At 36.6% G+C, this 16,601-nt stretch overlaps 1 protein-coding gene across 1 annotated transcript; it reads right to left on the reverse strand.

The window, feature by feature from the left end:
* Positions 1-12,028: 12,028 nt before the first annotated feature.
* LOC131030983 (LRR receptor-like serine/threonine-protein kinase RPK2) lies at positions 12,029-15,976 on the reverse strand. Its single transcript, XM_057961980.2, has one exon. It carries the CDS (start codon positions 15,772-15,774, stop codon positions 12,346-12,348), a length of 3,429 nt encoding a protein of 1,142 aa, XP_057817963.2. The 5' UTR covers positions 15,775-15,976; the 3' UTR covers positions 12,029-12,345.
* Positions 15,977-16,601: the final 625 nt, after the last annotated feature.

A 16,601-nucleotide genomic window follows, 5' to 3' on the forward strand; every position in this document is an offset into this window, starting at 1 on the left:
CCACTACTAAAACTAACTATATAACAACTACTCATGCTTGTAAAGAAGTCATTCAACTTAAGAGACTGTGTTTGGATATTGAAATAAAACAAAGTGCAATAACAATTTATTGTGATAGCCAATGTATGAACTGCCTAGCTAAGAACCCAACATTTCATGCTAGGACCAAGCACATTGACGTTTAGCATCATTTTGCCAAAGATATAGTTGACGACGATAAGGTGAAGTTGGTCAAAATAGGAACTTTGATAAATGTTGCAAATTCTTTAACTATGGTTGTGAGCATAGATAAGTTTAGATGGTGTTCAAGGTCTATGGACCTCTTAGCCCCTAAGGAATTAAAACATTATGTTGTTAACCATCTCGTTGCTCTTGCAAGGTGTTCGACAAGTGATATTTTTTGGAGCATGATATCTCAACCTTGCAATAACAAAAAGCTACTATTGATATATGAGCATGAGAGTTTGCAAGGGGGGTACCCACTTGTAAAGTTCAAGTGTTGCGTGCCCTAGCAAAGGTTCTAAGGCAACCTACCTAAAACCCACATTTTATATATAATTTATCATCATAAATTTTAACTATTTATCATTTGGTCATAGATTTGACGATGAATATTATATGTACTTTGGTTGCCACAAAAGACAACACTATTTTATGAGAGCATTGTATTATAATCGAGTATTTTGATGTATTATGAAAAATTGATAACTATTGAGTTACTTTTGGATCTCTAGTAATGATACTCTTGTGAAAAGCTTGATCTACAAATATATTGTAATATGTTGTTGATTTTCTAAATGATGGATAACTTTTGGAATTTAGAGTTTTTCTCCCAAAAAGGTTTTCTCCACATAAATCATTATATCATGATATGAATGATATTTATGTTATTTTTGTTTAATTTATAACTAATGTAAAGATTTGAAAAGTTTTTGAATTATCCTCCACACAAGATTAGTATAAGTAGTTGCATTACCTTAACTTATTTTTGCTTAGTCAACCTTTATGTATCTAATGTTCATTTGTATACAATATCATTTGTATACAATACCTTGAAATTTTCTAAAAACAAATTACAATTTAAAACAAAAAAAACATTAAAGATTCATATGCATTTAATATATCATTCCATGCATTTAAAACACAAACAATAGACAAATTGAAAAGTAATATATTATTTATGAGGTTACATTTAAACTTTAAAAAATAACTATTTTTTTTTACATTATATAATAAACCACTTCAAAAAAATTATTATTTTTAAATATTAAATATATTAATAAAAAAATACATCTTTTATAAAAATAAACTAGTCTTCCTTATGGTGAATACTTACAATATTTAAAAATTTAACATCAGCATTTATAAATTATAAATCTTATAAGTTGTCTTTTTTAACATGATCTTGTAAAATTCTTGAAAACTAATTATAACACTTACTAAACAAGAGACGCATAGCGTCATGGTCCTGCCGAGAGTTAGAGATGTAAGAGGTAGAGGAAATAAGGAAAAGTAGAGGATTGGTGGGAAGGCAGATGTTGATCTTGATGGCTATGAAATAAAATGCAACTCGATTGATGTAGTGAATTTTCTCGCGAAGGTAAATAAATAGAAGGTATTTTGTGAATGGGGCTTTATACCATTTGGTTAATTTTTTTCCCAATATTGCATCCTTGCCACACTCATGAAAGAACAAAGGTCTAGAATTTAATTGCCTTGAACATTTTTTATTATGAAACGCACAAACTTTATTTAAAACAAATTGTAAGAATCATGGAGCATGAATAATAATTAATTATTTTATTAAATTATTATATAATTAATTGAAATAAATTTGGAATTTAGATTTAAATTTAAAATTAAAGTAAATAAATTAAATACAAAATTGAAATATCAGAATTCAATACAAAATTGAAATATCAGAATTCAAATATTAATTAAAAACAACAATTTGGAAAATAATTGTGAGTAATCAATTTATTCAATTGTTACATAGTATAGTGGCAGCGGCTTTTTTTTTCTCAACAATTAAAAACATTTTTTTATATAATAAAATATTAAAAAATTTATATTATAATTTGAAGTTAACACTAGATCTCCAACACTTTTTTATATAATAAAATATTAAAAAATTTATATTATAATTTGAAGTTAACCTGTGTCTACTACATCTCCAAAAACGTGGAGTTTTGACCGGTTGGCATTTGTATTTTCAGTGTTTGAGCTATGCAACGTGGGTTTAACTGACTAGCGCACTCAAAGGTATTGACATTTGGTGGTTTTTTCCTTTTCATAGCCATAACATGTTAGATGTAGTTTTGTAGACACGTGAATAATGCAGGGGAGGAAAACAAACTGTTTGGTTGGGTTAATTGTATTTCTAAACATGACATCTCTCACTTGTTATTTGGTGCAGCTACAATAGATTTTTGAAACCCAATATCCATTATAGAATGACAGTTGAAGAGAGTGTTATGAATTGCATGGAGATGGTCATGATGGAAGAGAAGACCTGACCCTAACCTTGAATCGAAATGTTACTGACCCTGACCTTAAATCGAAATGCTGCTGATGCAAATACAACTTAGTCTTGCATACCAGGTATCCTCAATTTTTCATTTAGCATGGCCAATGTGCTTTGAAGTGCAAGGGGAATTTTGTTTGAGTTCAAACTCTGGATAACTAGTCCCATCATATGGGGTTTCAGATACAGGTGGCCAATGGAATTGAGAATGATGTTATCTACATTTGAGATGTTTGTTTTGTTGTTATTCTGGTAATAATTTTGAATGGATCCTGTATTGTGGCATTGAACTATAGACTTTTAAGTTCTTTTTCTTCAAAAAAGTATATATTACAGATAATGAAATCTCATCCTGTGATATTGATTTTATTGAAGTGGAATAAACTATTAAGATGTTCAGAATTTGGAAACCTCCATTATGTTAAGCAATCTTGTCCAGATATCATGATGTTTAGAAAAAGTCAATATTGCTTGCACAAATAGATGGACACTCATAGCAGACATTTTGTAAAAACCTGGGTAGTCAATTAGACATAGGTAGCCTTTGATGAGAGACAAAAGTGTGAGCCCTACAAGCATGCTCTAACAACAGCCAATTGAATTTGGTTATTTATGATCTCGTCAACATTTCCATAGTTAGCTTGCCTAAATTTGAAAGCAACAAATCCAACAACACACCTACACACAACTAAAACAAATCCAACAACTCATCTGAAAATACTGGTCTTAAATGGAACCCTCGATCATAGAACCAACAAAGGTGTTGAGGTTATCAATGAGTTTGTTGGTGAAGTAGAAATAGTGGCATCAACTATGAGCATAAGCAGCGCCTACATTCAGTTAAAAGGGCTAAGGTACCGCTGAAAACCCACCGTAGATTGCCTATGCCTAACAGTTTTGTCTACCTGCTGGGGCAAAAAGTTGGTTTCTCAACATCTACTAGGTACCGATTCCAGTGATACTCGATGATATGGTAGACCCCAGCTTGACTGCAGCAATACTCAATGATTATGGAGTTTCAATATTTGAATTCGGTCATCCTTTGTCCTGAAAGTTTGGTTGAACATTTGGCCTGGATGGCTCAAGAAGATTTTAAAGTCTGGAATTCAGTATGTAGTTGGTAGATTTCAGCCATGATGGATTTATATGACATCACATAATCCAAAACAGACAAATATCTCGATGGAAGCATTGTCTCTATTTAAATAAGTTTCAGATTTTATTTTCTGAAACAACAGTTTCTTAGAAGTTGACCTTGTTGAAAAAGACTTCTGTAGAACTTCTTGACAAATATATTATCTTTTCCAGCCAAATTTGTAAGGGCCCTGATTTCAAGTGCATGGGATTCTGTTTAACTTCCTACCATCTGATCAGAACAAAAGAGCTAGCACCTCTTTATCAAAATAGTCAAAATAAAATAGATAATTGTTTGTGCATTTAAAGTTGGGTCTGTACTGAATCAATCCTCACATTTTTTATTTTTAGAAACCTGTGTTACAGAGCTGTAAGTGAAAAAATACACAAACTTTAAGTTGAAAGCATATACAAACTTTAAGTTAGAAGCATTCTCCTTTTAAGAAAGGTAATTTGCAGTAAAGTGAAGGCATTATACAAATTTCCTACAGCGGGAAGAAGATTGAGATACAAAATTACAGAGTGTTTATGATATCTCAAAGAATAGAATGGACTCCCTATTCTGCAATACTGTCTTTAAAAGGGTCCTCGGATTCCCATATCATATGACAGATAACCAAAAAGCTCGTGTCCTTGGATGTACATATCAATTAGAGCGGTGACAACCCCAGTAAAGTTGGGCTATGTTGAGCATTAATACGATTCTGATTGTCCAATTCTCTTATTGATTAAACTCTCATATTCTTAAAATTCAGTGCAAAACCTACACTTATGACATGCCCAAGGGAAATGGCTCGTAGGAGATCAAAATAATGACAGCTACCCAGCAACTGCAACCTAACAATAACAATGGCATCCGAATATCCTCCTCAAATATGTCATCCATTAAATTAACTTGAAGCTATCATTCACAACAAAAGACCAAACTCACCTGAAAATACTGGTCTTAAATCAAACCCTTGATCATAGAACCAACCGAGAAGCTTAGATAAAACTCTGAAAATATTTACCTTAATTTTTTTTTACCCCCGAACATTCGAGAAACTGCGTGAGGATAGGATATTGCCTTTACCGCTGAACATTCGAGACACGACATAATAAAACTATCTAGTTTTTTGGGAAAAAAATAAAATTAGCGGCAACACCCAATGATAAAAGCAAAAAATAATTTTAATTTAATTATTAATTCTATTAAAATAGCAAACATTAGAAAATATTAGAAGAGCCAAAAAAATATTTTAATATGATTGGTTCGCTGAACTAACAAAATGCATCCAATGGATGCGTTAGTATCCTGCCTGTCGGCAGGAACTAATAATATCATATAATCTAAAGAATATTTATAACCTTATTACCTAAACATACAATAAATGAGAATGTATTACAGAATTATTAGCATTTGTGTCTATCCACTATTTAATAATGCCTAAACATATAAATGTACAACAGAACTATAATATTTGTATTCCACTATTTAATAACCTCTAATGTTATCAAATATTTAGAAAAATAACAAAATTGCCCCAGGCAATAAAAATTCTTATCTCAACGTGTATTATACTAATGTTATCTGTATGAATAGTTCTAATCTCCAATTCTTACAATGATTTACCTTGATGTTGGATCAACACGATTGGATCCGAAACATTGATCGATAGTTTTCTTAAAAGCATTTAATAATTACAAATCTATACTCCGTACAAACTTGAAACCTCTATTTCAAAGGGAAAAAAATGATGAAAAAACTGTGGAAGATGCCAAAATAGATCCGCGTTTGGTCTTTTGAAGGAGATTTACAGGTGAAAATGTGACAGGTTACAAGTGTGCTGGAAGCTGCTTCTGCAAAGCGAAGGGCAATGAGGCACTGGATATATCTCCATTACCATATTACAACAGAATGTCAACAAATGGATATTTCTTTCATTTGCTTGCATTCAAAGAAAAGACTAATCTTGGTTTTTCAATACAAGTTTAAGTCGTATTAAAAAAGGAGTAATTTCAGATATAAATTCAAAACCCAGGAAACTACTGCCCAAGGTTTGGTTTACAGCTCTCAAAATAAGACATTTCTATTAGAATTGATTCCTCCACGCCAGCCCAAAAACTTACGATTTGTCATTTCCTTTGCTCCTGACCTTATAAACCTCTTCACTTAAGGTAAGTAACAATGGCAGCGGTAACAACAGCTCCTCTTTATATCCACTTAAGGTTCCACCAGATTGTAACAGCTCTCATTGGCAGGGGAGAAAATAACCAACATCTATTGCAGACCCACTTCCAGCATGGTATCAGGGTTTTCTCCACCCTCCATCGCATCTTGATTTGGCCGGTTATTTGGAAATCTCTTCTATTAACAACTACAATTGACCATAACCAGGGTCTACTGATAAAGACTAAGCTCCTCAAATTCCTGAGAAAAAATCAACCCAAAGCAGATTGAGTTGATCTAAACCATATTATGATTATATTGAGCAACTACAACGACCCATTTAGGAATAGAAACAATGGAGTTTTACACCATCAAATACATAACTGGTGACCTATACCTTCAAAGGCATAATATCAAAGGCCTGATAATTCTGATAATAATTCACGATGGAGACACAGAATTAAAGTTTCTTCTTGAATCAAACACATCCTGCTGGCGTAACTGACTAAGGTTATTATAATGCAGACACAGATACAGTAGACTTTTGGGGACCCCAGGCTACAGGATTCGATGTAGATACGTTTGAACGAAATGAATTAGAAACAACTACAAGTATTTAAGAAAAAGAAAAAAAGAAAAATGAACACATTTAATTGCAGATACTCAATACATTGAATGGTTTTTATTGTGCTCTTTTTTATGTTACAACTTATGTGTATCAGGTTTTGTCTGTAGGCAGCTTCTAATTTGGTTTGAGAAAACGAGTTCCTTTTCATTATTTTCTCATATTTGAATTACAACCTTTTTTTCGATATACCACGGGCTACTTCTGAACAAGAAAAACTGGTGCTTTATTGTCATATAAGTCCCTCCCATTTTTGAACTGTGTTGATGCAATATGTCTGTAAGGGATCAGACTTAGTTCATTTGTTCACTGAACAAATAATTGCTTACATGATTCTTTTCTTCTCACTTTTTGCTCTTCATCTTGAAAACATTCTCGAGTATACGATCAAAATGATTCCCACCTGTAAGGATCTATTTTCACATTTACAATCTCTTCAAATCAAAAATGTTTTAAGCTGTACATTTCATAAACCAGGTTGCATGTCCAAAAAGCGACGCTTCAATTCTCTCTTGGATCACACGGGCTGTGTTGTTTCAAGATATATGCTGTACAATGTTTATTAAACAGTTAACAACAGGAACAATTGTATTCCAGGAAATTGGTAACAGATATATTAAAGATAGTCTGAATATAACAGATAACTGCTAACAAACTGAAGCTAGTACAAATAGATATTTAGATACATATTTTGTACCTGTTTGTGTATCTCCCAGTGTTAGACTTCATAATTGTCATATCCTATTTAAATTTTACTAATTCAGACTCAATTAGCAGAACATGTAAAGTAAAAGACCAGAATGTCTGAGAGCATAAAGCATGTAGAGTTGTAGACACAAGGTTTTAGATCAGAGACACTAATACTGTTGGATTCTCAATAAGTTGAAAACTTCAAGCTGCTTTTGAATATGAAGCATGATAATCCTGTTTTGTAAAGGAACTGCAAATCTTATAACCATACATAGTTATCCTTCATTTCTCTAAGCCTCAAATGCCCCCCATTTATTCCTGAACAATTGATCAGCAATAATCCTTCAGGTGTATGATATTTGAAGACCTCTCTAATAGAAGCAAATTAGAGAACCGAAAATTTATCAAACAGAGAGCGTAAACAAGGGCAAATAAGTTTCATCAATCGCTTATTCTGTGCTGAAACATTGCATCCCTCAGCACCTGATTAGCGGCCACTTTTAGAAGCAACAATCATTCCAAAATGGTCAAAGCTGAATAATGATCATTTCCTAAATGGTTAGGGCTGAGTTACCTGTCAAATCTAATCATTTGATAGGACTCCGACAAAGAGCATTCCAGTCTCATGTGATCCCCACCATCTTCATAAATGTTGTGTCCGCAAATTCAAATCCCAATATTGATACATTTTCTTTTAAAAGGGTCAAAAAATCAAAACTGTCAATTGGCACCAATTTTTTGCAAAATGACAGCTCTTGATTTATTCTCTCTCTTTTTTTTTTAAGTATTTCAAAGAAGTGTACAAATTAGCTCACATGAGTAGCTAAAGTACAAATTTTAACAAAACAAAACTCCCATTGAACGCAAATTCAAGTCAACATTGAACAAAACAGCCCACATGGAGCAAGCAAGACCAGCTACATCATACTACCAGAAATACCAAAAACCCAACATAAAAAAGGCTCAAAACATCAAAGCATCTAGATTATTTTCACTCCCTTTTCCCTTTAGCAGCTCCTTGCCTATCCAAGGTGTCCAGTGTTGGTGCTCAAAATTGTTTCTTGCAATGTAGAGAATGCACTTGCAATCTAAACCCAGGCAACATTGGTCAATTCAAATTAAAAGGATGATCAGACAGCTCTTCTACAATTTTGACTCTGAAAAACCAACAAGGGTATTCCTAGAGATCTTGATAAGACAATTAAAGAAAACTGAATAACACATAAATTGCACAGCTTAGCCACACAGCCACACCCTTTATGTAAGGACATCTAGATCATTTGTCACTAAATACCCCTTACACTGAATTACTGGTCTTGCAGATCTTAAGACTGCTTTTATAGCAAATGAGGTTACACATGCAACAAAAAAGCAAAAAAAATTTATATTCTCTGGATTAATTCACTTGTGCTTTTCTTACTTCATGTACAACCTGGAAATCCAACATGCATAACTCTTTGAAATTATACTGGACATGAACTCCCACGAAATTAGGTACAATTTGATAATACTAAGTTAACAAAGCTAGCAAGCTGCAGAACCTATCCTACAAAAAATTCAAACAAGAGGGAGATATTTTTGATAAAACGTGATAATTGAGCCATTTGTGACTGGTGCCTATTTTAATTTCATTAGAAAACAGAGTCAAGAACTTAAGGGGGGAAACATTCACACGAATCTGAGATTATAACTACAAATGCATACAAGATCCCATTAGTCTAGCTGCAGTTTCACTAGCATGCAATTCAAAGACTCAAAACTTCATATAAACTTCACATAACCAGGCATACTTGATCATCCATAATCCCTCATAGAAATCCTCTGAGAAGGGCAACTAATCAAGAATATAAAAAAGCTAGCAGATGTAGCCCTAGAGACTTATACATTATCCCATGAAACTCTTTATCAATTATGTAGACATCAAGACCATGGAGAGGATTTCTACAAAGCAATACTTTCTCTAGGCTCTTTACAAATCTACACCTCGACCCTCTTAAGCTGTGACATACATCATATGATCATCCTAGATATCACAAAGAGTCTATAGGCAGCCCCGTACAGAAATAGCCAGAAAAAATCTTTTCTCCTAAAAGAAACATGTTTAACCAGCCCATCGTGCCCCAGATTTTCTCAGCTGAGGACACTTGGTGCATCATTGCAAAAAATATTCTTAAATTTGTTGCATACAAGATCCCATTAGTCTAGCTGCAGTTTCACTAGCAAGCAATTTAAAGACTAGAAAAACTTCACATAACCAAACATACTTAGTCATCCATAACCACTCAAAGAAATCCAAAAGACTTTGAGAAGGCCAATCGACTAATCAACAATATCAAAGAACCCAACAGATATAGCCTCAGAGACATATACATTATCCCTTAAAACTCTTATCAATTATGGAGAAATCAAGATCATGGACAGGATTTCTACAAGACAATACCTCCTCTATGCTCTACACAAATCCACACAACAACCATCTTAAGCTGTGACACACATCATTCGTCACCCTAGATTACACTATAAGCACTCCTGTGCAAATTTGCCCAAAAAAATATTTTCTCCTAAGAGAAAAATGTATATATAACCAACCGTTGTGCCCCAAATTTTCTAGGTTGATGATACTTGTTCAAATCTGCACTGTTGCAGAACATATTCTTCTTCAATTTGTTGCAACTTTCCCATTGAGACATTGAATTCTCTTAAGTCCTGTAGTAAACTCAATCAGTTTTGATATTATTGTGAAAACAGAAGAAATCTTCCTCAGATACACATGCAAGCTGCCTGCAAGCAACTAATTCCATTGGTTTCCAGCTTCAATTGAAGGCTAGAAGGTAGCTCATGCTTAATCATGTCATCACCCTTCTCGACTTAAGATAACAACAAGGGGTATTCTCATTCAATTTCCCACTATATCTGCTGTATTCTGCAATCACTTTTGCATTTTCTATCTTGTTACTGTTTAGGCACTCAAGACTTGGCTTCATATCGATCCAATAATCACCATGAATTCCTCCATCTACCCACTCAACTTGTTTCTAGACTGTTTTGTACGCTAAAAACTCTGAAAAGTCATCAAAAATAAATGACACTGATGAAACACTATTCAAATCAATGATTGCAAAAAATTGTAGGCTCGGGAATTGCATAACATCTCATTAAATGTCTTTGGTACCAACTGAAACATGCCACAGATCTGCTTCTTATTTGCCTGAGCACCTTTCCAACACTCCTATACTAGTGATGAATGGTAAATAGCTCTTCGCCTTAGATTGACAATCTCGAGGGGCCAAAGTGTTGGCTTCAAACTTGGTCAATGTACCAAGATGAATAAGGTGGTGTCATGTAGCCCATTTCTTGTGGTACATACAATGTTTGTATTTTGCTTTAGCCTTAAGGCTTGATTAAAATCAAGCCCACCATGCATGCCACCTAAGACCACATGGTGCCACTCGATTCACTGTCGCAATTACGAAACCCATTTGAAATTCGCACATTGGTCTCTTGACAAAAAGAATCTGACCAAACCACATGCAAACCTAGCACCTTGAAATACTTATGGGAAATGGACCCACTTAGATTGTTTGCAATCTACAATCAGCCATAATGAACCAAAGGCCACCACATAGCAGCTTTTCAAATAACTCTGGAGAGTGCAAGGCCAGTCCCACCATGCCACACCACTTAAGGCAACATGGTAGTGCACCATTCACTATTGCAAAGATGGACCCTTACAAGTTTTACAAATTAGCCCCTTGACCAATAATAACCAACCAACCATGTCATGTGCCCCTGTAGCCCTTTGGCTTCATTGCTTAAACTGGCCACAACTTAGAAGATACTCAATGACCTAAAAGCACTGCAGTGAGCAGCCCACAGATCAATGACTTAGAAGGCAGTAGGGTCATAAACATGCAAGCAACTTGATTGCTCACAGGCAATAAGGAGATAGTCAAGCGTATAACTTTTGTTGCTTGAATATCCGTTGCCATGGGCTCACCAAATATGAATCATTGGACCAACTGGCAAGCTGCTACCCACTCATCATGGCGAAGGCCCACATGAGGGCCCATGTACTACATTCTGACCAATGAAAAAACAGCAGGTAATGCTAGATGTCCCTTGGAAGAACATACTATGTCCCATCATCATCCTTCGTTTAAGAGTTCTAGCCAAACATAAACAAAGGTACCAAACCATTACCCATAAACCACACTTTGCCTGCAATCCACCACAATTGGCCACATCTTTCTTGACACAATCATTTGAAGTGCACACCACTAACTAGTCATCACCTTGCTCAAATAAAAAGAAGACACATCCTGAGTGTGTGGTGGTTGTGAATCCACATCAACAACATGTAGATTACAGGCTGTGGCCAATGAATGCATAACCAGAGACCAATTAACCACAAACACAAATTGTTCATGGAACCAGTAACAAATCACCACAAGGGCATAGTGAAATCATTCGATATGTTGATGACCACCCATTACAAGTTACTGATCAAATATAAGAAAAGTGCAGAAATAAAGGGCAAGACTTAGGCATTTTGCACCAGGTTGCCATGAAAGCAAATTTGAAGAGCGGCAAAGCCACAAAACAGGGAAATTTCTCATGGGAACGAGGAACAAGACATATAGGCACAAGACATGAAGATTAGTAGATGCACAAATGGAGCCCTAACTAAAATATTTCAGATCTATTATCAAACACAGAGGGCCACTAAACAAAACCAAAAGCTGTATTTAGGTTATCTCAGATTGGGTGTCAACATCCAGCTCTTGATTTATTGAAAAAAACAAGGTCAAAGAAGAAGGAATAACATTACAGAGACAAATGTACTTCTTAAAATAAACATACTTCATGAAACTCAATGGTGTGAATCATAATGAGAAAAACACAAATATGAACAAAAACATCTTTTTTAATAGAATTTCATTCAGAAACATTAATCATGTAGAATAAATACAATATATGAACAGAAAATCCCTATGGGCATTGGCATGCCAAACATGGGCCAGTAAAATCATTGGTGTATAGGCAAATATCTACTGTTTAAAAAGACAAATGAAGGGCTCTCAAAATTTTTACAGATTTCAGGTCAATAATTCCCAGAAAATAAAGCCTAGATCCAGTGAGATGCCTCACTAGACTACAAATGACAAAGACTGTATCTAAAAGGGGCCTTGACATTGATATCAAGAAAAGAAATTGAAGGATTTACTAACTCCTTAAAGGTGGTTGAAATTGTTTTAAACACCTCACGACTTGCTTCATTGAAGGCCTGGCTGAAAGTGTGTCTACTGTACATTTAACAGCAAGATGAAGTGTCTCTATTAGATCATCATGAGGCCCAGAATCCCACAATCCTGGGACAAAAATCTCACGAGCCCGGCCTCCATTAAGAAGCATCAATGCCCAGGCAACAATGTTAAATCCATTGCCATAAGAAGAAAATGATGGATCTAGAGACCTCTTACCAGAAAGTAATTCTAGCAGTACCACCCCATAGCTGTAAACATCTGCCTTATCGGACACACGGCATGTTGTAGCATATTCTGGTGCGACATATCCAAAAGTGCCAGCTACATCTGTTGTTGCATGGGTTTCAGAGACCTCCAGAAGCCTGGCCAGACCAAAGTCAGAGAGATATGCATTCATATCATTGTCGAGTAATATATTGCTGGGCTTAATATCCCGATGCAGCACACGAGGAATACAAAAATCATGTAGATAACTTAGAGCCTGGGCAATGTCTAATGCAATCTTGTGAAGGATGCGCCAATCAAAATTTCTGTTTGATCTCTCATGAATAAAACTTTCTAAGTTGCCTCCTGGCAAATAGTTGTAGACCAGAAACATCTCTGATTCACTGGCATAGTAACCTACCAATGTGACAAGATTTTGATGACGTGCAGTTCCAAGAGTTTTAATTTCTGTGTGAAATTGCTGAACCCCCTGAAAGCGTCCCACTGCAAGTCTTTTTACTGCCACTATCAATGCTGGGGTCAACTCAGCCTTGTAGGTAGCCCCAAATCCACCATTGCCAATTAAATTGCCAACACTAAAGTTTCCAGTAGCCCTCACCACATTTTCATATGTAAGCTCAAACCCAACAAATGAAAAGGTGACAATATCTTTTCTTCCAGACTGATTATGAGAGAATCCGGCTACACATCGTTTTCCAAACACTAAAGCCAGACCCAGGACTACAACCACAAAAAAAATAGCACAACCTGAAGCTATGGCTGCAATTTCAATAGAGGTCAGTTTACTTCGATGTGGTTTGGAAATATCTGAAAGTGAGGAGGCATATGGAAGAGAAGCACTTGGCCGCGGGGATGATGTTAACAATGACTCAACACATGGCTGGAGATATTTGTTACCTCTAAAATTGTCACAGGTTGCTGATTTTCCCAACACAGGAATTGATCCAGACAAATTATTGAAAGAAACATTCAGGGTTACAAGAGCAGTTAAATCTGCTAAACCTATAGGAATATGTCCTGAAAGTTTATTTGTGTCAAGAATAAGAGTACTGAGGTGTGTCAGATTAGTCAAACCTCCAGGAATTTCACCCGTAAGAGCATTTGATGAAAGGTCTAGCTCGATTAGTGAAAACAACTGACCAATAGTTCCTGGAATTTCACCTATAAGATTGTTTTCTGCCAAAGCAAGGTACTGCAGATATCTTAACTGTCCTAACTGGGGAGGTAGAGTTCCCTTCAAATAATTTGTGCTCAAGTCAAGATGCATCAGCCCCTCCAAGCTGCCAAGCTTTGATGGTATGTGGCCGCCAATCTGATTACCTGTCACCTCCAAGTGCTTCAAACTCTTGCAGTTTAGAAGCCCCTCCGAATTAATTTCTCCTGAAATTTGGTTGATATTCAAGTTCAGGGAAAAGCTCTGTAAACTTTCACATGAAGCAAAAAGGTCATTTGAAATATTCCCCACAAGTTTGTTATCATTAAGAAAGAGTTCATAAGATGGCTGCTCTTTTAATAATCCATTCCCTATCAGAGATGTTGGAACTGGGCCCGTAAAATTGTTCCCACCAAAATCATGAGACACAATCAGACCCCTAAATCCAGTAGTTGCAATTAGATTGTCTTCCCAAGAACCACAGTAAAAGAGAGAGGAATAGAAGAACCCAAGGTCATCTTCTCTCAGTGAAACATCCAGCATTCCTAAAGGAAGCTGTTTTCTTGGAAATAGCGGACGCACTTGCTGGGAGCAACTAGTATTTACAAAATCAGGAATGGGGCCAGACAATGAATTTCTACTGATGTTGAACAGTGCCATGCAAGACACCGGAAGCTGATCTGGAACATCTCCATGAAGCCCATTTGAGCTTAAGTCCAGGTAAAACAATCTCTTGCATTTCAACAAACCTTCTGGGAACCCACCAGTTATCAAGTTCTGGCCTAAATTCAGAATCTGCATTTCCTCACAGTCACCCCAATCAGCAGGCATGGAACCATTCATGTTTGCCCTGGGCGCCCAAAGAATCTTCAAATGGGGAAGTCTCACAAGGCTGCCGGGAATGGCCCCACTGAACATATTGAACTCCCCTTTTAGCCCAGGAGAATAAATGTCATCCCTGTTTAGCCCCTTTGCAGGTGTAAAATCCAGCAAATTTGTGAGGACCAACACTGATAAATTCCTGCAGTTTCCAAGCTCTGCAGGTATCTCTCCGGTCAAGCTGTTCCGTGAAACATCCAGACTCTCTAGCATAGAGAGCTGACCGATCTCTCTGGGTATGCTACCTTCTAGAATGTTGGAAAACAACAAAACGGACTGCAGGCGACCACAATTCCCCAGCTGAGGGGGAATCCCACCAACCAGAAAATTCCCCGAAAGCCTCAGATGCTCCAGGGACCTACAACCCCTTGTAAGATCCACAGGAATCGGGCCACCAATCTGGTTGTATGAAAGAGACAAAACCCTAAGCGCGGTCAGCCTTCCTAGAGTTCCTGGGATGCTCCCGTTGAGCAAGTTCCCTTCTAAAATTAGGGTTTCCAATTTCAAACATTTTCCAAGCTCAACAGGTATTCCCCCGGCTAATGAATTGTAACCCAGGTTAAGCACCCGCAGGGCAGACAGTTTACTTAACTCTACAGGAACAGAGCCTGTCAAAGAATTGCTTTGCAGTTCCAATACTTGCAAAAAACTTAACTTACCGATCTCAACAGGTATGCCGCCACCAAGTCCATTGGCAGGCAGGGATAAGGCCCGCAGCTCCGTCAAGTTCCCGATGGCGGCTCCAGCTATGGCTCCGTTAGTCCCCGTGCAGCCAAGCTTCTGGCCAGAGGTCACATTGGTGGGGCAAGTTTCCGACAGAGGGCCGGGGCCGCAATAAGACAGCCCGCTAATATTAAGAGCCGTAACACGCCCCGACCTAGAGTTGCAGGTAACTCCCGTCCATGAGCACGGATCTGCATCATTCTCGTTCCAATCCAAAAAGGGGCTAGAAGGTCCATACGCTCTAAAGGACTTCTTCAGCTCCAACAGACTCATGCCATCCGCCGTTAAAGCCGAGCAGAGACGGAGATAACAACAACATATCAGCAGGACCGCGAAGAAGAATCTGAATCCGAATCTGGTTTGTGTTAATTCACGGCAAAATGAGTGCATTTTTGTTGTCCTCTCCATTCATTTGCAAAGAGGATTTTAATGTAACCGTATCGTAGCCTGCATAGATCCTTCTGGTTTGTACGCAGGTGGGCAGGCGATAAATACAGTCTTAGGATATGTTATGCCATTGGTAGAGGGAGCCTCTGTTGCAGGTTAGGCTGCTTAACCGTGGTTGGGTCACAGCAAGGAAGGAAGGTGGTCGGAGTCTTCGCTCTATGAAAGACTGCTGGACGTGAAAGCTACCCGTTCGACAAAATGGAGACTCCTTTGCTTAAACCCCGGTCAGTCAACACAATCTGACAACCACAAATCTCTACTATAAACTATTGCAATATTTCCAACGTGGCACATAGGATTTGATTATGTGGATGTATTAGATTCTTCAATTTTGCTTATGGGTGTTAAATTTGTGCAATTTCAAAGCTAGGTGGCATCGACATGGCACATAGGATTTGATTACGTGGATGCATTAGATTCTTTAATTTTGAGTCTTTAATCTGATATATCATTTAAAAACTTAAAACATAAAAAATTATCATCAAAATCCAATTTACTATATAAATCCTCTTCTCTTCCCTTTGAATAATCAAAAGAAACATCTAAAATACAACTATACAACCATCAAATTTAAGCTTCTCCTCTTGAGTGGAGTGGCTTCCCTCCAGTACGCCTTTGTTGACGGTTAAAAACGGACCTAGGAAAAGGACTCCTGTATTTAATAATGTATTTAATGTTTAGTGCTGTGTATGTTTGACTGACACCACAAATTGTGGATAGTGCGGGGGCGGTCATATTTAATTTGGTACGCAGTGTGAAACCAAGAAATTTCCACGAGATTCTTGATT

Source organism: Cryptomeria japonica, chromosome 9, assembly GCF_030272615.1.
Source record: "Cryptomeria japonica chromosome 9, Sugi_1.0, whole genome shotgun sequence".
In the NCBI taxonomy this organism is placed as follows: Eukaryota; Viridiplantae; Streptophyta; class Pinopsida; order Cupressales; family Cupressaceae; genus Cryptomeria; species Cryptomeria japonica.

What these genes read in the sequence shown, in the direction of transcription:
- LOC131030983 (XM_057961980.2), bottom strand. Translation starts at nt 15,774, where the DNA reads ATGGAGAGGACAACAAAAATGCACTCATTTTGCCGTGAATTAACACAA.